This window comes from Canis aureus, chromosome 3 (genome assembly GCF_053574225.1).
Source record: "Canis aureus isolate CA01 chromosome 3, VMU_Caureus_v.1.0, whole genome shotgun sequence".
NCBI lineage: Eukaryota > Metazoa > Chordata > Mammalia > Carnivora > Canidae > Canis > Canis aureus.
Window position 1 is genome coordinate 48,264,625 of NC_135613.1, and position 21,121 is coordinate 48,285,745.

General features: G+C 53.6%; 1 protein-coding gene and 1 long non-coding RNA gene across 4 annotated transcripts; one reads left to right on the forward strand and one right to left on the reverse strand.

Annotated features, from left to right (window-relative positions):
- Positions 1 to 2,775: 2,775 nt before the first annotated feature.
- On the reverse strand, positions 2,776 to 15,761 carry LOC144310833 (uncharacterized). The gene is made up of 2 exons (XR_013376477.1): positions 15,078 to 15,761; positions 2,776 to 8,990 (listed from the first exon to the last, which is right to left on the reverse strand). It is a non-coding gene; the product is annotated as an uncharacterized LOC144310833 (long non-coding RNA).
- Positions 15,762 to 16,012: 251 nt separating this feature from the next.
- On the forward strand, positions 16,013 to 21,074 carry MAPK7 (mitogen-activated protein kinase 7). 3 transcript variants are annotated; one of them, XM_077892437.1, is made up of 7 exons: positions 16,015 to 16,212; positions 16,507 to 16,743; positions 17,368 to 17,533; positions 18,139 to 19,217; positions 19,324 to 19,991; positions 20,386 to 20,519; positions 20,667 to 21,074. In XM_077892437.1, the coding sequence occupies exons 2-7, from the start codon at positions 16,512 to 16,514 to the stop codon at positions 20,818 to 20,820; spliced, it is 2,433 nt and encodes an 810-aa protein (XP_077748563.1). In that variant the 5' UTR covers positions 16,015 to 16,212; positions 16,507 to 16,511; the 3' UTR covers positions 20,821 to 21,074. The 3 variants fall into 3 exon arrangements, with proteins under 3 accessions (XP_077748565.1, XP_077748563.1, XP_077748564.1); XM_077892439.1 differs by lacking the exons at positions 16,507 to 16,743; positions 17,368 to 17,533 and having other exon boundaries at positions 16,013 to 16,212; XM_077892438.1 differs by lacking the exons at positions 16,015 to 16,212; positions 17,368 to 17,533 and having other exon boundaries at positions 16,611 to 16,743.
- The last annotated feature ends 47 nt before the right edge of the window (positions 21,075 to 21,121 follow it).

Sequence of the window (21,121 nt, forward strand, 5' to 3'; positions counted from 1 at the left end):
GCTCCCTTCAGACACCTGTGCAGGAGAGGGAGGGAAGAGTCAAGGCCAGCCTGGACCACTGACCTCTTCCGGAATGCTGAGCAAGGATAACTGATTAGGGGAGGGGGCTGTGGGTAGTCTGATGGGAGATGCTGCGGCTGAGGAGGCCAGATGGGTGGGGTCCCCACCGCAACAACACACACAGCTCAGAGTGTAGGTCTGCTCTCCAGGGACTTGGTCATACTCCCTTCCCCCACTCCTCACACCCTCTTTCCACTTAAAATGCTTTCTCCCACAAATTCTACCTGTCTTTACTCCTTGTCACTTTTGAAGCTCAGTATTATACAAAAGTCACTTTTCAGCAGAATGCTTGTGGTTATCAAGTAACCAGGGGCTCCTAGTGGTTTAAAACCCAGCTATGTCAGGGGCGCCTGGGTGGCTCAGTCAGTTAAGCATCTGCCTTCAGCTCAGGTCATGGGGTCATGGGACCGAGCCTGGTGTCGGTCTCCCTGCTCAGTGCTCCCTCCCCCTTACCCACTCATGCTCTTTTTCTTTCTCTAATAAATAAATAATTTTTAAGAAAAACCAGCTATGTCAAAGCCTACCCTACATTCAAGCAGGACCTAAAGGGGGAGTCTCCCCAAGGGGTGGGAAGCTCCTAATCAGGCATGCACATTAGCCATCCAGCCAGACAATGTGGAATGGGAGACCCCGGGTAGGATGGGAGGATGGACAGGCCTAGCTCTACAGAGTCTGGTGGCCTCAGGAAGGACTGCAGGGGAGGGGGCGCCTCAGTGGGGCTTGGTCAGGACCCAGCTGGAATCCTTACCACCAGTTCAGGTGGGCCTGCTGGGGGGGCTTGGTGCACTGGGAGCCCTCAGGCAGGCTGACCTTCAGGTCAGGACAGTCAGGGTGGAGGTGAAAGGTGTCTTTGCAGGTGTGGGTGTGCGGTGGCTCAGCGGGAATGTAGAGATCTGCTCGGGGAGGTTGGGGAGGGGGGTCACGGATGGGCAGACCCTCAGCCAGGACCAACATCCAGCAGGTTGGCACCATTTCCTGCCCTGCCAGTTGTTGGCATGCTGCAGAATTTCCCTCTCTGGGGGCACCTGGGTGGCTCAGTGGTTAAGCATCTGCCTTTGGCTCAGGTTGTGATCTTGAGGTCCTGGGATTGAGTCCTGTCAGGTTCCCTACAGGGAGCCTGCTTCTCCCTCTCACTCTGTCTGCAGCTCTGCCTGCTTGTGTGTTCTCTCTCTCTCTCACTCTTTCAAATAAATAAATAAAATCAGTTAAAAAAAAAAAAAGCAGTTCTTTGAATACTTACGTGTTTTCATGCTTTTTCCTCTGTCCAGCACACCATCTCCCTGCCCGCCTAGAGAACTCCTATTCAACCTTCAAAGCCCACCTGTGTGAAGTCTTCTCTGAACTCCTCTCCCCATCGCCTTACCATGTTCCCCCTCGGGGAGATATCCTCACCTTCCTGCCCAGAAGCCCATTGTAGTCAGGGTATCCAGCTTTGCTTCCTTTCTTTCAAGACAGGGAACTCACTCTTTACTAAGGCAGCTGGGTCTCTGTTAGGTGCCCCACCCTGTCAATCTGGCTCCACCTTCAGGATCTTTAGGGGTAAGGCTCCATCCACAGGGAGCTCCTCCCTGCAGGCCAGACACCCCAGTGCCCATCACCATCTGTATCCTGCACCCACATTCCTGTGACTCGAAGTCTGGGTTGCCAGTTTTAAGAACTTAGACTCTCAGCCTTCAAGGGATCGGTGGCCCCAGCTCTTTCCCTCCCTTTCTGTTCCCAGCCCCTGCCCGCAGCCCCTTACCAGCGGGAAGCAGCCCCAGCAGAGGCAGCGTTTGTCCAGGGGGCCCTGGATCTCATCCCCGCATCCCTACTCCTGGTCTGACCTCCTTCCTGTCACCCCAGGCCATTTAGCCTCTCCAGCGCCCCTACCTCACCACCCAAACAGGGCCCACATCACCTGGCAAAGGGGAACTGGCCTGGGGAAGAGGGAGCTGCCATGGCAGGGCTGGCAGGGGGCAGATGTCCTCTTACAGACCTAGGCCCGGCCAGGTGACCCAGGGACTCAGACCCTACCCCACCTCCAGTCTCTGGTGACCCAGAAGGCAGCTGGCCAGACTTCACAGCAGCAGTGATACTCCCTCCCTCTCTTGACACCCCATGGAGCTCTGAGGCACCCACACTGAGGGCCTCCACGGCCACTCCGCAGGAGCGGGGCACTGGAACCCCATTTCGAACAGTTGAGGTTCAGAGGAGTGAAGTGACTTGATGAGAGGGATGTATCGGAAGACAAGCTGAATTCAAACTACGGTCCCCATGACTCCGAGCGCCACGTCCTTCCTCTCCTCGCCCTGACAGGTGCTCCTTCCTGGGCCCAGCTCTGGCTCCTCAGTGGGCGGCCACCCCGGGAACGCTGTGGGCTCCCCGCCACGTGGGGCAGAGGCCAGACCGGCGCCATCCCCTGCCCCCCAGCCTCGCGGGAACGCACCCCCGCACACACCGCCTCTTTTTCTTCTTCTTCATCTTTTTTTTTTTTTTTTAAGATTGTATTTATTTATTCATGAGAGACAGAGAGAGAGGAAGGCAGAGACACAGGCAGAGGGAGAAGCAGGCTCCATGCAGGGAGCCCCATGCGGGACTTGATCCCTGGACCAGGATCACGCCCTGAGCCCAAGGCAGCCGCTCAACCACTGAGCCACCCGGGCGTCCCCACACACCGCCTTACAAATTGTATGTATTTATGTTTCATTGAGGTGAAATTCACATAAAGTAACCATCTTAAAATTTTTTATTTATTTGAGGGAGAGAGTGTGCACGCACATGCAAACGACAGGTGGGGAAGAGCAGCGGGAGAGACACGCAGACTCCATGCTGAGCCCGATGAAGGGCTCGATGCCAAAACTCAGATCATGACTGGAGCCGAAATCAAGTTCAGACACATAACAGGCTAAGCCCCCCAGGTGCCCCTAAAGTAACCAGTTTTAAGCTATAACTCAGTGCATCCCAGTTTTCTTTCCACATGCTGTTCCTTCATTTTTTTTAAAAGATTTTATTTATTTATTCATGAGAGACACAGAGAGAGAGAGAGGCAGAGACACAGGCAGAGGGAGAAGCAGGCTCCCTTCAGGGAGCCCGACGTGGGACTTGATCTGGGGTCCCCCAGATCACGCCCTGGGCTGAAGGCGGTGCTAAACCTCTGAGCCACCCGGGCTGCCACGCTATACCTTCATGCCTGGAGTATCCCTCCCACCTTTGCTGCCTGAAAGCATCTTACTGAATAACTTCAAGGTCCAGATATAGGTCCCCTCCTTCAGCCTGCCTTTCTTCTGTGCTCTGCCCCATGCTGCTCCAGGGGCTTTCTCTGGAGCCCTCAGCCCCTCAGCCACAGCCCTGCCATGAAGAGGCTGTGGTCCAGCTGGGTCTGCTGGACCACACTGAGAACTGCGTGAGCACCCATGGACAGAGGGCACATTGGAACACTCACTGATTTTTGAATGACTGCATGAGCGAGTGAATGAGTGCAGGTCTTTGGGGGACCCTTTGTGGGGAGCTGGAGCCTTAAGGGCCAGAGCTGAACTTTCAGGTTCCAGCCAGAGAGAGGATGTAGGTTCAAGTCCAGGGGAGCGGGGGTGTAGGGAGAAGACTCACGACAGAATAATCGGGTCTGGGTCTGGGCCAGAGCCCAACATAGAGTATGGGGCCTCAGTTTCCTTCTCCAGCCTATCTCCAATTTTCAGTGTGACCCTAGGCAAGTCATTGCCCTACTCTGGACCTCAGTGTCTGCATTAGTAAGAGCAGGGCAATGCCTGGACTATCTCATTCTCCTGTTGAGTCATCTGAAGGCTGGGATTGTGGGTGGCAGTGGGGAATCCCTGGCCTCTCCAAACCTGGCTCAGGGACCGGGCATGCTCTCCTAACCTCTCAAGTTCAAGGTTGGAAGCATCTGGAATAGCTTCTTTCAGGAGTTAACCAGTAGGAGGAGCTGGAGAGAAGTGAGTCAGGCAGTCCTGGGTTCTAATCCAGCCTCTACTAGACTCTCTGTAATCCAGACAGTCCAAAATCGACAGCATGGCTCGGCTATGTCATCAGGAACCCAGGTTCCTTCTGTCCTCCTGCTGTACCTTCTCAATATATGGCTTTTGTTCTCATAACCACAGATGGCTGACTCGGCTCCCAGGACAGTGCTGTGTTCTGGGCCAAAGAAGCGGGGAAAGACAAGGGGGCCCCAGAAAGATTTTATGTAGGACGGGATACCTTCTACAAACCACTGATTGGATGATGGCTCTCATACACACCCCATTAGCCAGAACGGCTTTAGGAAAACACAACAAGCATGGAAATAAGGAAATAATGGAGCCTGCTTTGCCTCAGGCAATTGTTGAGGATGAGGGTGGCATTTAGAATACTGAAACTCTCGTGGGTGCACCACCCCATGCAATCTGATGCTCAGTTGATCAAAACATACTCAGCCAACCTGCCTGGACACCTGCTGATGGGCCGGACTGCTTCGTGCCAGCAGAATGCCAGCCTGGGTTGTAGGTGTCTGGATCCATAGTTATCTGATTTTCTACTGCTTTGTTTTTTTTTTTAATTAAAAAAAAGATTTTATTTATTTATTCATGAGAGACACACAGAGAGGCAGAGACATAGGCAGTGGGAGAAGCAGTCCCCTGCAGGGAGCCTGATGCGGGACTTGATCCCTGGACCCCAGGATCACAACCTGAGCCAAAGGCAGCTGCTCAACCACTGAGCCACCCAGGCGCCCCTTTCTGCTGCTTTAAAGACAGCTGGACAACTTTGTCACCTCAGGTGACTTTTCAGGTGACACTATGTAGGTCAAAGAAAGCCCATTTGTGGCTGTTGACATTTAGTGCCTCGTCTTTGGGTGGTGCTGTGGCATATGTTCCCCCACTAGCTTGTGGGAGGGGCAGCAGGTGCTGGTTGCCCTTTGTGGTCCCGGGCACCACTCTTTCCCTGCGCCCTCACCCCCCAGCATCAGCCCAGGAGGGAGGGGGAGGAAGGAGAGGGAGAGGAGCCAGGAAATGTGGGAGAGGCTCCCTGGCAAGAGAGACTGCTGAGAATGAAGAGACTCTAGGATGACATCACTTTTAAATAAACCAAAGTCACCAAGGCTGGGAAAGGGGACAACAGATGGATGATTTTTTTGTTTTTTAATTAAAGTGTCCCAGATGACAAAGCCATGCAAGTGTCTCCATCCAGTGCCTGAGAAGAATCTAAGCAGAGCCTTCCTCTACTTGATGAAAATTTGGGATTTTTAAAAATGCTGGTAGGGGAACCTGGGTGGCTCTGTCGGTTGGGCGTCTTTTTGGCTCAGGTCATGACCTCAGGGTCCTGGGATCAAGCTCCACATCGGGCTTCCTGCTCATCGAAGGGAGGGGGGGGTCTATTTCTCTCTCTCCCTCTGCCCCTCCCTCTGCCTGTGCTCAGGTGCTCTCTCTCGTTCTCTCTTTTTTTTTTTCTCTCTCTCTCTATCAAATGAATAAATAAAACCAAAATACAAAAAACCAAATGCCAAGGTCATGAGAGCCAAGAGTTATGTCTCACTCAGTAGGTATTTACTGAGCAGTTCCTGTGTGCCAGGCACTGTGCTGGGTGCTGGGGATGAAGGTGAAGACAAGACAGACACATCTGCTGCCCTCATGGATGGACTTCCTGGTGGGGGCGGGGAGGGGAGACAACAAAACAGCTATTCACCAGACAGGAACAGTGCAAGGAGGGAAAAAATCAAACAGTGTAAAGGGCTGGAGAGTGAGAGGGTTATTGTAGACAGGTGCATAGGGAAGGCCTCTCAGAGGAGGAAAGTTGGAGCAAAGCCCCCCAGAGAAGGGAAGGGGTGAGTCATGCAAGGACCTGGGAATGAGCGCTTCCAGACAAAGCACAGTCTGTGCAAAGGCCCTGAGGTGGAATACGTTTGAGGAACAGAGAGGCAGCCTGGAGGCTGCTCACACTGACTTGCATTGAATCACAAGAGACAACTGTGCACAACTCTGCCTTAAGGGATGTCATGTGGGTAGCTTGAAATCAGCCATAGGCGGAGTGTTTACACCACAATGTAAATTGCTAAATGGTAAAATCAGGGCTTTAGATTAAAAAAAAAATTTTTTTTAAGGCTCTACAACCATTAGGGAGCCCAACATAGGGCTTGAACTCACAACCCTGAGATCAAGGCCTGACCTGAGGGACACCTGGGTGGCTCAGATCGTGATCCTGGGGTCCTGGGGATCGAGTCCTACATCGGGCTCCCCGCAGGGAGCCTGCTTCTCCCTCTGCCTGTGTCTCTGCCTCTCTCTGTGTCTCTCATGAATAAATAAATAAAATTAAAAAAAAAAAAAAGGCCTGAGCTGAGATCAGAAGTAGTACGCTTGACTGACGAAGCCCCCTAGGGCTTTTAATCTTTTGTATTTCATTTTCATTGTATTTTCTCCAAGAGCCACTTTACCAGCATGGGGGGGGGGGGGTAGGAGATGGGTTTAGAGAACTCACTAGGGCCTCAGAGTGGTGGATGGTTTTGAGGCAAGGAAGGATGTGAGGTGACTTGGGTTTTAACAGAGTCTCCGGCCACCATGCAGGGGAGAGACCATGGGCATGTGGGATGTGGGGGGACCTGGGTCACCAGGGAGGAGGCAGGTGTGGCCATCAAGGTAGGGTTGCCAGATTCAGCCAACTAAAGCACACAATGTGTGCAGTATTTCGGAAATCCATTAACCAAACAACGATTCATTGCTTATCTGAAAGTCCAGCATAACTGAGCATCCTGTGTTTTATCTGGCAGCCCTACCTGTAGGTGCCAGGCAAGAGAAGGTTCTGGAAGGCTTGCTGCTTAGTCCCTGGGCGGGAGCGTCGCTGTGGCCATTCCCCCCTCCCAGGGTGTGCAGAGCAGGATCCCACCAAGCTCCCCCTGTCCCAGCCCACACCCACCCCGTGCCCATTTCCTCCAGCTTTTCCCAGCAGACCTGACAAGGCAGGAAGCAGATCCCAGATGGGGGGCGGGGCTGATCCAACAGGAAACCAGGTGAGCTGTCGTCCACACACTGGACTTGGCCTCAGACCTCAGGGAAGCTGGTCCCTCTACCTCTCTTCCCTTCTTACCAGTGGGGCAGCCAGGGCTGGGTGATGGGCTTGTCGTCTGGGAGGAGGAAGCTTCTGCAGGGACATGATCTGATCTGTGTTCTCCAAAAGATCTCTCTGGCTGCAGTGCACAGACAGCTGAGCAGGCGAGGGAAGCCGAGAGGATCATGGGTGGACACTGCAGTAGCCCTGGTGACAGACCAGGGTCGCTGGCACTAGGCTGTGAGCAGGGAAGGCTGTGTGTCTGCTCCTCCAGCTCCCCTACTCACTCAGCTCCAGCTGCAGCTCCCTCACTCTTTCTCCACCACACTAGTGATGCTCCTGCCTCAGGGCCTTTGCACTTGCTGTTCCCTCTGCCAGGACTGCTCTTCCATCCAATCTCCACAGGGCTCATTTCCTCTCCTCCTTCAAATCCTTGCTCAACTGTCACCATCTCTGTCTGGCCCTCAAATTTTTTTTTTAAAGATTTTATTTATTTATTTATTTATTTATTTATTTATTTATTTATTTATTTGAGACACAGAGAGAGACAGAGACAGAGACAGGCAGAGGGAGAAGCAGGCTCCATGCAGGGAGCCTGACATGGGACTCTGTCCCGGGTCTCCAGGATCAGGCCCTGAGCGGAAGGTGGCGCTAAACCCCTGAGTCACCCGGGCTGCCCTTCTAAGACACTGTATAATTGAGTCAATTTATCCTGCTAAAATCTGAGTTCCTCAGAGTTCCTCTCTCCTCAAAGGAAGAGATTTATGTCTGTCTCATGGCCAAAGCCCCAGAACTGGGAATGGTATCTGGCACACAGTAGGTGCTCCGTGTCATGGCATCAATGAGTAAAGTTTGGATTTGGGTAACCTGTTGGATGAGGTGATTGGTGGGGGAATAGGTGAGAGGGGAGAAGTGTGAGGGAGAGGGCGGGGGTCACATGACACCCAGGTGCCTGCCCTGGATGGAGGTGGCTGTGAGCTGAGGAGCATCAGGATAGGGAGCTGGTGAGCATGGTATGAGTCCCAGGAATTGGAGGGTTTGCGGGGCGTCGGCAGGGGGACATCTGCAGAGCACTGGCTGTTAGATCTGGAGCTCGGAGACAGACCCTGGCTGGAGCAGGGTTGAAAGCGGTCAGCGCAGAGATCGGGAGGAGCAGAGTGAGGAGGGGACAGGTGCCGAACCCTGAGATGCCAACATTCTGGAGAAGAACAGAAGAGCAGCGGGAGGGGGAGTCAGGAGGGGCGAGTTCCCATGAGGTTGGTCCCTGGGTCAGTCTCCCTCCCAGGCCTGGGATCTTTCTGAGGACAGGGCGGGTACAATTCTCTATCCCACACCCAGGGTGATCACAGGCAGGCCTTGGGAATGTTCCAGAATAGGCAAGGTCAGCCCCAGTGTGTTTGCCCAGCTGCTGGGTTCCCCGGAGGCCACAGAGGATCGCAGCCCCCACGGTTGGACCCCAGAGCCTGTGACAGTGCTGATGACATCTCCCCTCACCCCACTGTCCCCACCTAGGTCCCCGGGCAGCCTGGGTGGGTTGAGTGGTGAAAGCAGGGGTGAGGAGGGGTGCCAAGAAACCGCAATGGAGCCCTCTGGCTGTGAGGTCAGCCCACCCACCCAGGCCTTTGAGGCCAGGGACAGCCTCTTCCCGCAGGCCTCCCGCTCTCCCCTCCACCAAAACCACAGTTGGCGTGCAGGCCGGCCTGGGGGTCGTCCCTCCCCTGCGGGAGTGCCCACGGCCACACTGAGCTCAACTCTGTCACATCCTGTGGCCTGGTGCTGGGCCCCTGGCAGCAGCCCCCTCATACCCCCTCCTGATCCCCCATCCCCAAGTCTGGGAGTTGACAAGCCTGTGCCACATGGATTAAGCATTGGCCACTCCGGTCTCCTGTGTGTAAGGCACTTCCAGGCAGAGATCGTCCCTTCTGGAAGGAAAAATAAATCAAGATGAAATCAGAGAGAGAGAGAGACAAACCATAAGAGACTCTTAACTATAGGAAATGAACTGAGGGTCACTGAGGGCGGCAGGCGGGATGGGGGGTATGGGGTAACTGAGTGACGGGTATGAAGGAGGGCACCTCTTCTAATCAGCACTGGGTGTTACACACAACTGATGCATCACTGCACTCTACCTCCGAAACTAATAATATACTACATCTTAATTAATTGAATTTAAATAAGATTAAATTAAATTTTAAAAAAGAAGAAATCATCCCTTCCTATTTTCCTCCTGACCTATGGAGTGGAGACAGTGTGTCCTGGCCACCATGTGCTGAGGCAAAAAATAGACCAATACAAGCACTGGCAGAAGGAAGGGGTGTGTGTGTGTGTCTGTCTGTCTGCATGTGTGTGCAAGCCCCCACGTGTGTTCCCAGAGCGTCTGTCCCAACAGCTTGCATATCCCTGCGTGCGTATTGCTCCTGTGTCTCTGCGTGTGTCTCTGCAACCCCTGTGCATGTGACTGGCAGTGTGCCTGCCAGGGCGTGTCCCTCCCTGTGTGGGTACGAGCATGTCTGTGTTTCCGTGAGCCTAAGTAGACAGGCATGTGTCACGGTGTGACTGAGCCTGGCCGTGGGGCTTGGCGATGCTGAGTGGAGATCCGAGGCTCAGGCCGAAGCTGCCAGCCAGCACCTGCCTCACACCCGGCCCTGCTCGTCACCCGGGAGACACAGGCTCCGGGCCTTGTGCCGCCTTGGCACCTGCTGCCTCTGGGAAAGAGCCTGGGGGTCCCAAAGGCTGGGAGGGATGAGGAGGGCGGTTGCACTGGGGAGACTGTGGACCCCAAGTAGGGGGATCTAGTTCCCTGCCGGGGCTGCCAGCCTTCAGGGGTCCCTAGTAGAGGCCCATCTTGGTCTTGGGCACGAGGGCACCTCCCACCTGCCCTCATGACCAGTAGATCTGGCTTTTCCCCTTTTACCTACGAGCTACCCACTCAGTATCTGCTCTCCACTTCTTCCTTTCTGACAAACCCCCATCTGTGGGGCAGCAATGTGCCTATGGAAGCACTGGATTTCTGAGCCTCCCTTGCACCTGGGGATGGCCTATGACGTGGTTCTAAGACATAAGTGGTGCACATCTGCTGTGGGCTACCAGGAAGGTGTTTGCTCTCTGATGATGGGGGACAGGTGTAGCACCACGTCCTTCTCCCTCCTTCATTCTGTCCGGAACATAAATGTGATGGCTGGATTGCAGCAGCTGTCTTGTAGTCATGAGTTAAGAGGGAAAACATCATAAGGACGATGGCAAAGTGGATAGAGCCTTCGTCCCTGACAAGCTAAACCAAGGTCAACAACATTCTTTGGATTTCAGGGCCCCTGGTGGCTCAGTTGGTTCAGGGTCCAACTTTTGCTTTTGGCTCAGGTCATGATCTCATGGTCATGGGATTGAGCCCTACGTCAGGCTCCGTGTTCAGTGAGGAGTCTGCTTGAAGACTCACTCCCTCTGTCCCTCCCCCTACTCCTGTGGGGGCATGTGTGTGGGTGCACACACTCTCTCACACTCTCAAATAAATAAATCTTTTTATAAAAAGATGCAAAGTACTTTGAGTTTCTCATGATGAAAGAGAAATACATCTTCACATGTTTATGCCATGGTTGGTGCTTTTCTGTTACCTGCAGCCTGGTGCAATCTTAACTGACGGTTCCAGCTCTGGGAGAATGGGCCCGCCTGTCCTCCCCACGCCCTAGCTCAGAATCCTTCCCACCTCCAGCTGCTGCCACTAACACCAGGGCCCATGCTCAAATCAGGCCTGGGATCAGTTATAATTTAGACCAACTCCACATTTTTGGTTTTGGAGAGACTCCTCCTTGCATGATGGGAAAATAGACTGCTACCCTCATTACAAAGAAGGGGAGACAGCTTCAGAGAGGGCTGGGGTTGGCCTAAAGTAACCAGCTGAGGGCATCACAACTCGGTCCTTACTTCTGATGAGTTCCATGGGCTCACAGAGGGATTGATTGTCCCCGACTGCTCCCCACCCACCTGTCTCCTGGGTGCCTGAAATCCCCCCCTGTTGAGACCAGGCAGTGTCCTTTGCAGGCTCATCCATTAAACTGGCTCCCTACACTTCTGGTGGCAGAGGGGTGTGCATGGGAACATCTGCGATTTCTGCTGGCCCAGTGTCCATCCCATCTTCCTGAAGTCACAGGTTTACTTTGGGAAAATGGGCCTCTGCCGCTCACAGTCTGAGGCTTTTGGCTGGGGCTGCAGTCCCCTCCCCTTCCAGAGGGGGAGGAGGAGACAATAGTCTGGCCAAGCAGCATGCAGGCACACCTCAGAGAGATTGTGGGTTCCACTCCAGACCACTACCATAGAGCAAACATCATGACAAAAGGAGTCAAATGAGGGCACCTAGGAGGCTCAGTCATGATGAGGCTTGGGTCATGATCACAGGGTCCTGGGATTGAGCTCCACATCGGGCTTCCTGATCAACGAGGAGTCTGCTTCTCCCCCCACCCCTCACTCTGCTCATGCTTATGCAACCACTCTCTGAAATAAATGAAAAACATTTTTTAAAGATTTTATTTATTTATTCATGAGAGACAGAGAAAGAGAAAGAGAAAGAGAGAGAAAGAGGCAGAGACACAGGCAGAGGGAGAAGCAGGCTCCATGCAGGGAGCCCGATGTGGGACTCGATCCCGGGACTCCAGGGGAGTCCTGGGCTGAAGGCAGGCGCTAAACCACTGAGCCATCCCAGGGATCCCAAAACATGAAATCTTAAAGAGAGAGAGAGAGAGAGAGAGACTTCAAAAGCACAAGTTGACAAAAGACCAAAATAGGTAAATTGGAATTCATTGCCTTTAAAAATTTCCAAATTTTGAAAACTTTTGTGCTTCATATGATACCATCAAGAAAGTGAAAAGGCAAAAAAAAAAAAAAAAGAAAGAAAGTGAAAAGGCAACCCACAGAATGAGAATATTTGTAAATTATATCTCTGATAAAGGACTTATATCCAGAATATATAAAGAACTCCTGTAACTCAACAATAAAAGGGGAAATAACATGGGACGCCTGGGTGGTTCAGTGGTTGAGCATCTGCCTTTGGCTCAGGTCATGATCCTGGGGTCCTGGGATCAAGTCCTACATCACGCTCCCTGCAGGGAAGCCTGCTTCTCCCTCTGTCCACGTTTCTGCCTCTCTCTCTGTCTCTCATGAATAAATAAAAAAAAATTTTAATCTTTAAAAATAAAATAAAAATGAAGGATTTGAATAGATATTTCTCTCCTAAAAGACAAATGGCCAATAAGCATATGAAAAATGCTCAACATCATTTATCATTAGGGAAATGCAAATCACAACCATAGTGACATATTACTTCAGGACCCCTAGGATGACTCTAAAAAAAAAAAAAAAGAAAAGAAAAGGAAAGTAACAAGTGGTGGTGAGGGTGAGGATGTGGAAAATTGGAACCCTCAAATATTGCTGGTCAGACTAGCTCTATACCCAAGAGAAATGAAAACATATCCACAAAAAAACCTGTAGATGAATTTCACAGCATCATTGTTGACAACTACCAAAAAGTGGAAACAAACCAAATGTCCATCAACTGATGAATGAACCAGATGCAGTCTATCCATAAAATGGAATATTTTCAGTGTTAGAAAGGAATGAAGTAAAAAAAAAAAAAAGAAAAAAAAAAGGAAAGGAATGAAGTTCTGATACATGCAAAAGGATGAACCTAGAAAACGTGCTACGTGAAAGAAATCAGCCACAAAAGATCACATACCGTAAGATTCCATTTGTAAGGAAGGTCCAGAATGGCAAGTCCAGAGTCAGAAAGTTGATTAGCAGTTGCCAGGGGCTGGGGAGGGGAAATGAGGAGTGACTACTAATGTGGCCTTTTCTGGGGGGTGAGGAAAACATTACAAAACTAGGCTGTGCTTGCACAACTTTTACGGGCATACTAAAAACCACTAAATTGTACACTTTGAAGTTTTATAACACATGTATTTTTTAAAAGATTTTTTATTTATTCATTTGAGAGAGAACAAACAAGGGGAGAGGCAGAGGGAGAAGCAGACTCCCTGTTGAGCTGGAAGCCCGATGTGGGGCTCATCCCAGGATCATGACCTGAGCTGAAGGCAGACGCTTAACCATCTGAGCCACCCAGGCGCCCCTTTAGCACATGAATTTTACCTCAAAAAGGCTGTTATAAGAAAAGAGGCACCTCTCTGCTTACTGATACTTAATGATCTTTAAGAAAATTATTTAGTTTGCTACCTTGTATATATTAAGGAGGCATTGGATAAGAATGTGTATTTGTGTTTGCTTGTGTTGACTTTGTAGAGACAATAAAAGCAACCACCTGGAGTTAGGACCAAGATTTTTCACTTAAGCTTTTTTTTTTTTTTCAAGATGTACTTATTTGAGAGAGAGAGAGAAATGAACACAAGCAGGGGAAGAGGCAGAGGGAGAGGGAGAAGCAGATTCCTCCCTGAGCAGGGAGCCTAATGCAGGGCTCAATCCCAGGACCCTGGGACCACGACTACAGCTGAAGGCAGCCACCCAGGCACTCCACTTAAACCTTATAAATTTTGAGCCATGCAAAAATGATTTTTTTTTTTAAAGAAATGGTCAGTTGTGTTAGCTGCAGCAGAGCTCTGTAAGGTAAGGACTGAGGAACGTCTGTTGGATTTGACTATAGTCGATTAAGGACTTTTCCGGGACAGAGTCAAGGCCAAGTGGCAGTAGAGACAAGGCAGCTCACAGTGGATTGAAAAGTAGATGAGAATCAGTTTTTGCCAGAAAATGTTGAATGGCCTATAGCTTGTATACTCAGCCTCGCTGAAATATTCATAGAGAAGTAATTAAACATAGTTTTTTAGTCTCTTGTGAGATTTTGTTTTATTCCCGGATGGGACGGGATCATCACGCAGCTGCCCACTCGGTCCCCTGAAAAGATGTGTTTGTGTGTCTTGCTTCTGTAGGCCCTCTACTTACACTGAGGGTCACCGCAGGCCTTAAACTGCACGGATTTCAGAGTTAGGGAAGTCTGTCTACTGTGTCCCCTAAACAAAGGCCATCAAAGAAATATTTTCAGACCTCAGTGACAGAAAATGTTCTTTCCCCAAGTATGCTTTCTTGATTAATATCCAATGCAAACCACATAACAAGATACTTTGGCTTTTTGCTCTGTTGCGAGAAAAATCAGACACAAATTCATAATTCGGCCTTAACTGAGGAGACCCAGATGATCCTTTAAAGTCTAAATATTAGCTGGTTTTCCAGAGGCTGACCTAATACTTAATGTATTTTAATGTATAATCCCAATAAACTTCTGAAAATTCAGTATCCCACCCCAAAAATGTACAGCAAAGGGTTACCAAAAAGAAACTGTCACCATTAGAAGAGGAGGAACTTCTGAGCAGTTAACTTATCTCAATTCAATACAACTGGTGTTAAATTTGGGAAACTGATTGAACTATAAACTTAGCATGTGTAAAGGAAAACACAACAGTGCGGAATAATAAAAAAAAATTTTTTTAAAGATTTTATTTATTTGACAGAAAGCAAAAGCAGCGGGACCAGCAGAGGAGAGGGGAAAGCAGGCTTCCCTCCAAGCAGAGAGCCCCATGCGGGGCTCGATCCTAAGACCCGGGATCACGACCAGAGCCGATGGAACATTTGTTTCTTGTTTGTTTTTTTAAGGATTTTATTTATTTATTCGTGAGAGACATAGAAAAGAGAGAGGCAGAGACACAGGCAGAGGGTGAAGCAGGCTCCATGCAGGGAGCACGATGCGGGACTCGATCCCAGGACCTCAGGGTCACGACCTGAGCGGAAGGCAGACGCTCAACCACTGAGCCATCCAGGCGTCCCCAAAACAAAGATTTTTTAAAAGTCTCTAGGCTTGCCAAAATTCATTTCTGGTCTGGACCCACTTTTCAGCCTCTAGTCCGTGATGTTAAGGAACAGACCCTGGACCTGGCACTCAGAGTCTCTACCCACCGAGCACTACTCGGGGCCAAGGAAGAGCCCCGAGCCCCCGTTCCTCTGCTTCGCAGTCTCCGTACCTTCGCCTCGATTCCCCAGCTTTCTTCTCACGTGGCGGCACCACCCCCTTTGCTCCAAAAGGCTGCTCCTCACTGCACCACCTGGAGCTCCCCTCTGCAAACCTTGCCTCCGCGCAAAGGTTCGGACGGCCCCGCCCCGAAGTCGCCGCTGCCTTCTCAGGGAAGGCTCTACCAATCAGCCACCGGGCCGTGGAGCGGGGCGGGCACCTGGACCCCGCGCAGGGGTAGAGGCCGGACGCCCCGCCCGCTGTCCCCCTGAGCTCGGCAGCAGCCCGCGGCGCGGGAGCCCTGCGACGGAGCCACCCAGCGGAGGGACCACGGCGGAGGCCGGGAAACCCCGAGCAGAGGCCCCGGCCGCCGGAAGCTCAGCCGCCGGAAGTCAGTGGCGGCTTCAGGCCGGGCGCTCTAGAATCCCGGAGGCCCAGGGTCTCTGTGGTTGGATGCGTCCGATCACTCTCTACTCTGGGTGGCGCCTTCCCGGAGCTCCCGGGACCGATGGGGAAAATGAGGAGGTGGTGCATAATTCCTCGGGCGATGAGGACTGACAGGGGAGCAGGGGCCTCAACGAGGGGGATTTCTTGAGCCGGCCGACGAGGTAACAGACCCACGCGCCGGAGCGCCGCCGCAGCCCCGGGACCTGCCGCAGTCAACCCCGCGGATGGCGGTGCGCACGCACGCACGGGGGCGTTGCCTTCCATTAGCGCGGCGCCCGGGGCTGCTAGCGCGCATGCGTCAGAAGACTGAGCCGGGCGGGGAGCCTGCGAAGCGCCGAGCGCCCTTTGGGCGGCTCCTGCGGGCAAGCTGGACAGCGGCGGGCGCGCGCGCGCGCGGGCGCGCGCGGGGGCGTGGTTTCCTCTGCAGGTGGCCTCGGATTGGACGCAGCAAGTCGGAGGGGTGGGAACCTCCGCAGAGAGCGCCCAGCGATTGGCCAGGGGCTGGAGGGAGCGTGATCTTGGGAGGCGGGGCGGGGGGACCGGCGGGGCAGAGCGCGGCGCTGAGGTGGTGGCGGCGGCCTTGAACAAGTGAGCGAGCGACTCTCGGAGTATCCCTCCACGGGGAACGGGAGCCCGGGGACGCAGGGAGCGCCGGCGACCTCCGAAGGCCGGGAGGACGCGTCGGAGTGAGGTGCCATTCGGTGAGTGTTGACCGAGAAAAGCGAAGTGCCCCGCCCCTCCCTTTCTTCCTGGACCGCGCCTGGCGGCGCCTCCCCCACCTCCCACCCTGCATTCCACCCTGGACCTGAGCTCTGGGTTCCAAGTCCGGGTGTGGGACGACTACTACGTGCCAGCCGCTCTCTTTCGCTCCCTACCTGGCCCCCGCTGGCTGAGGAAACTTGGAAATTCCCTGGTCCTGCTCCCCAGCCTCCCAGATGGGAAACTGAGGCCAGGGAGCGGGCGGCGGGCCCCTCCTCACCAGCGTCTCCACACAGACGCCATGGCTGAACCCCTGAAGGAGGAAGAGGGCGACGACGGTTCTGGGGAGCCCCCCGGGCCGGTGAAGGCGGAACCCACCAACAACGCTGCCTGTGTAGCGGCCAAGAACCTGGCCCTGCTCAAAGCCCGCTCCTTCGATGTGACCTTCGACGTGGGGGACGAGTACGAGATCATCGAGACCATAGGCAACGGGGCCTATGGGGTGGTGTCCTCCGCGCGCCGCCGTCTCACCGGTGAGCTTCCCCGTTGTGCACCGCTTACAGATGTGGAAGCGGGCCCCAGAGAGTGAGAAACCTGCCCCGTCTCAGCCCGGAAGGAAAGCTGGGATCCAAATTCTGGATCAAGTCAGCAGATACCGGTTAGGTGCCTCCTGGATGCCGGGGTCTGTGTTGGGCTCGGTTCTCTGAAACTGCTATGGTGGTTTTGCCTATTTCTTTAGAAGAGTGGCAATCTCAGACCAGAATGCAGATCCTGTCTTTGGTTTCTAAAAGTCTTTGGAGCCAGAGACTGGTGTAAGGAATTGGTGGTGGGATGGGTAAGGTCTGAGATGGACAGAGTGTAGGGAGGTAGTTGAGCACAGGCATTAGAATCGAGCCTACCACTAACTCCAACAAGTTGCTGAGCCAGGTTTTCATTATTTTCAGCTTTGAGCCGTTGGTATCCATCTCAGGATAGATGTGAAGGGAAAATCTGATAACATCCGTAAGGTGCTTAGTGCAGGCCTTGGCATGTAGTAGGTTCTTGCTATTCAGTATATGGTAACAGCCTTCTAGAAGGAAGATGTTGAAAGGGGCCTTTTGCCAATCTGCAGCTACTCTAAGGTACCTCATGGTATCTGCCTTTTCCCTGCTCCCCAGGCCAGCAGGTGGCCATTAAGAAGATCCCTAATGCTTTTGACGTGGTCACCAATGCCAAGCGGACCCTCAGGGAGCTGAAGATTCTCAAACACTTCAAGCACGACAACATCATCGCCATCAAGGACATCTTGAGGCCCACTGTGCCCTATGGGGAGTTCAAATCTGTGTAAGGAGCAGGGATGGAAGAGGAAGGCAGAGGTGGGATCTGAAGTTTTCAAAGGGCAACTGAACCTAATGTAAGGCAGGCTGGGAAAGTTCCCATTATTCCAGGACCAGTGTCCCTTAGGGCTTTGCTGGGGACAGCTGCAGTTGCTCAAGAAGAGTGCAGGTGGTTACCGGTGGTTACTGTTTTATAGAATCTTGGTAGGTAGAACCAATATAAGATGTTCATATAGTAACTGCACTCTTCTACTCTCATAGCAGATATTGCTAGTCAATCATAGAGCATTTTCTTCAAAAAAATGGGTAAGCCTTCACAGTTTTCAGAGTCTTTCAGGCAGCTATACCAAACAATGGAGATGGCCTCCAAACTAAACTTATTGGCCAGCCCTGGTTTAGTCCAACCCCATCTTTTCTTTGATGGGGAAACTAGATCTAGAGAGAAGAGTGACCTAACTTCATGGAAACATTAGAGAAAATCTAGAATCTTCATACCATCCCATTGGCCCCTGCGGCACGTGAAGATGAGGCTATTACCTGTCGAGCCGGGAGGCTGGAGTGAGGCTGGAGTGTGGGCGAGGTAGCCATGCTTATCTTTCTTGTCCCCTCTAGCTATGTGGTCCTGGACCTGATGGAGAGTGACCTGCACCAGATCATCCACTCCTCCCAGCCACTCACTCTGGAGCACGTGCGCTACTTCCTGTATCAGCTGCTTCGGGGCCTCAAGTACATGCACTCGGCTCAGGTCATCCACCGCGACCTCAAGCCCTCCAACCTGTTGGTGAATGAGAATTGTGAGCTCAAGATTGGCGACTTTGGCATGGCCCGTGGCCTGTGCACCTCGCCTGCTGAACACCAGTACTTCATGACTGAGTATGTGGCCACACGCTGGTACCGTGCTCCTGAGCTCATGCTCTCACTGCACGAGTACACACAGGCTATCGACCTGTGGTCTGTGGGCTGCATCTTTGGTGAGATGCTAGCCCGGCGCCAGCTCTTCCCAGGCAAAAATTATGTACACCAGCTGCAGCTGATCATGATGGTGCTGGGTACCCCGTCGCCAGCTGTAATCCAGGCTGTGGGGGCTGAGAGAGTGCGGGCCTACATCCAGAGCCTGCCACCACGTCAGGCTGTGCCCTGGGAGACAGTGTATCCAGGCGCCGACCGCCAGGCCCTGTCACTGCTGGGACGCATGTTGCGTTTCGAGCCTAGCGCCCGCATCTCTGCAGCTGCTGCCCTTCGCCACCCCTTCCTGGCCAAGTACCATGACCCTGATGATGAGCCTGACTGTGCCCCACCTTTTGATTTTGCTTTTGACCGTGAAGCCCTCACTCGGGAGCGCATTAAAGAGGCTATAGTGGCGGAGATCGAGGACTTCCATGCACGACGTGAGGGCATCCGCCAACAGATCCGCTTCCAGCCTTCCCTGCAGCCTGTGGCCAGTGAACCTGGCTGCCCTGATGTTGAGATGCCCAGTCCCTGGGCTCCCAGCGGGGACTGTGCCATGGAGTCACCTCCACCAGCTCCACCGCCGTGTCCTGGCCCTGCACCTGACACCATTGATCTGACCCTGCAACCACCCCTGCCAGCTAGTGAACCAGCCCCTCCGAAGAAGGAGGGTGCCATCTCAGACAACACCAAGGCAGCCCTCAAAGCCGCCCTGCTCAAGTCCTTGCGGAGCCGGCTCCGAGGTGCCTTGCGGAGGCAGCAGCTGGCCAGGGAGCGGGGTTGCAGAGGGGTACTCCCAGTTTGGACAGGCCGCAGACTCTTATCTTCTCCCTGCCAACTTCTCTGCAGATGGCCCCAGTGCTCCTCTGGAAGCTCCTGAGCCTCGAAAGCCGGTGACTGCCCAGGAGCGTCAGCGGGAGCGGGAGGAGAAGCGGCGGAGGCGGCAAGAGCGAGCCAAGGAGCGGGAGAAGCGGCGGCAGGAGCGGGAACGCAAGGAGCGGGGGGCCGGGACCTCTGGGGGTCCGTCCACCGATCCCCTGGCTGGGCTGGTGCTCAGTGACAATGACCGCAGCCTGCTGGAGCGCTGGACTCGCATGGCCCGGCCCGCAGCCCCCACAGCAGCCCCAACCCCAGCCCCAGCCCCAGCCCATGCCCCAGTCCCAGCACCCGCCCCAGCTCAGCCCAGCAGTCCTCCTGCTGCCCCCCCACCAAAACCAGCAGGCTCCCCCACTGGTCCTGTACCGCAGCCTGCTTGCCCAGCCCCTGGGCCTGCTCCTCACCCCGCCAGCCCTCCGGGGCCTGTCCCTGGCCCAGCTCCACTCCAGACTGCCACCCCTAGCCTCCTGGCTCCCCCTGCACTTGTGCCACCCTCTGGGCTGCCTGGCCCCGGTGCCGTAGCTGTGCTGCCTTACTTCCCATCTGGCCCGCCCCCTCCAGAGCCCGGAGGGGCCCCTCAGCCCTCCACCTCAGAATCCCCCGACGTCAACCTGGTCACTCAGCAGCTGTCCAAGTCACAGGTGAGAGGCTGTGGAGAAACCTGGATCTGGGCCCAGGGAAAATGGGTTTGAGAAGTCCTTGCTGTTTGGTGGGGGCGGGGGGACAGGAGAGGCTTCAGTGTACCTTTATTCCATGAAAACTGAGTGGCAAATGGGGTTTTATCTCTGAACTTGTCATCTTGCTCTTAGAAGGAGCTCAATGCCAACGAATCGGTTGGGAGATGACTAAGATGCTTCCTAAGTTATGCCTGGTCTGCAGACAGGCCCTTGACTGGCACTCAGCAATTGTCCAGGCTGGTGCTGTCCCCAACGGCTGTCCAGGCAGAGTCACTGACAGGGTCGGGACAGAGTTGCGGGATAACCTCTGTCTGCTCTTGATACTGCCTGTGTTGTAACCTGCTGTCGCCTGTTGCAGGTGGAGGACCCCTTGCCCCCAGTCTTCTCGGGCACTCCAAAGGGCAGTGGGGCCGGCTATGGTGTTGGCTTTGACCTGGAGGAATTCCTAAACCAGTCTTTTGACATGGGAGTGGCTGACGGGCCACAGGATGGGTAAGATGGCTGGACCAAGCTTCTGGAATGGGCCTGTGGGTAGGGTTTCCTGGTGCAGGAGGAGCTTGCCTGTGGGATGGGCAAGGAGCCAGCCTAGGCTAACAGGGCCTCTCCCCTCCGCTCTCCCTGCTTCCCTTTTTCCTGCAGCCAGGCAGACTCAGCCTCACTCTCAGCTTCCCTGCTTGCTGACTGGCTGGAGGGCCACGGCATGAACCCTGCCGACATTGAGTCCCTGCAGCGTGAGATCCAGATGGATTCCCCGATGCTGCTGGCTGACCTGCCGGACCTCCAGGAGCCCTGAGGTCCACAGCCTGTGCCTTGCTGCCCGGGGCGGACCCAGCTACAAGACTCACAGGAACATTTCCAAGAGCTGGAGCCTTGGGCCCAGCAGTGGAAACTCAGCTTCGATTATTCTGCAGGTTCATCTCAGACACACTGCAGCCTTAAGCAGCCACCTGAGCCACCGCCAAGCCACGGCAGGATCAGGAAACCTCTATTCCCTGAGCGATCCTTTTCAGTATTGTATTTTTATTATAATTATTATTATTATATTAATATTGTGACGCCATTTCTTTGCCATCAAAATGAGCCCTGTGAAATAT

Coding starts and splice junctions, on each gene's coding strand:
- MAPK7 (XM_077892437.1), top strand. CDS start 16,512: ATGGCTGAACCCCTGAAGGAGGAAGAGGGCGACGACGGTTCTGGGGAG. Junction 17,534..18,138: donor TATGGGGAGTTCAAATCTGT/GTAAGGAGCAGG, acceptor TGTCCCCTCTAG/CTATGTGGTCCTGGACCTGA. Junction 20,520..20,666: donor GCTGACGGGCCACAGGATGG/GTAAGATGGCTG, acceptor TTTTTCCTGCAG/CCAGGCAGACTCAGCCTCAC.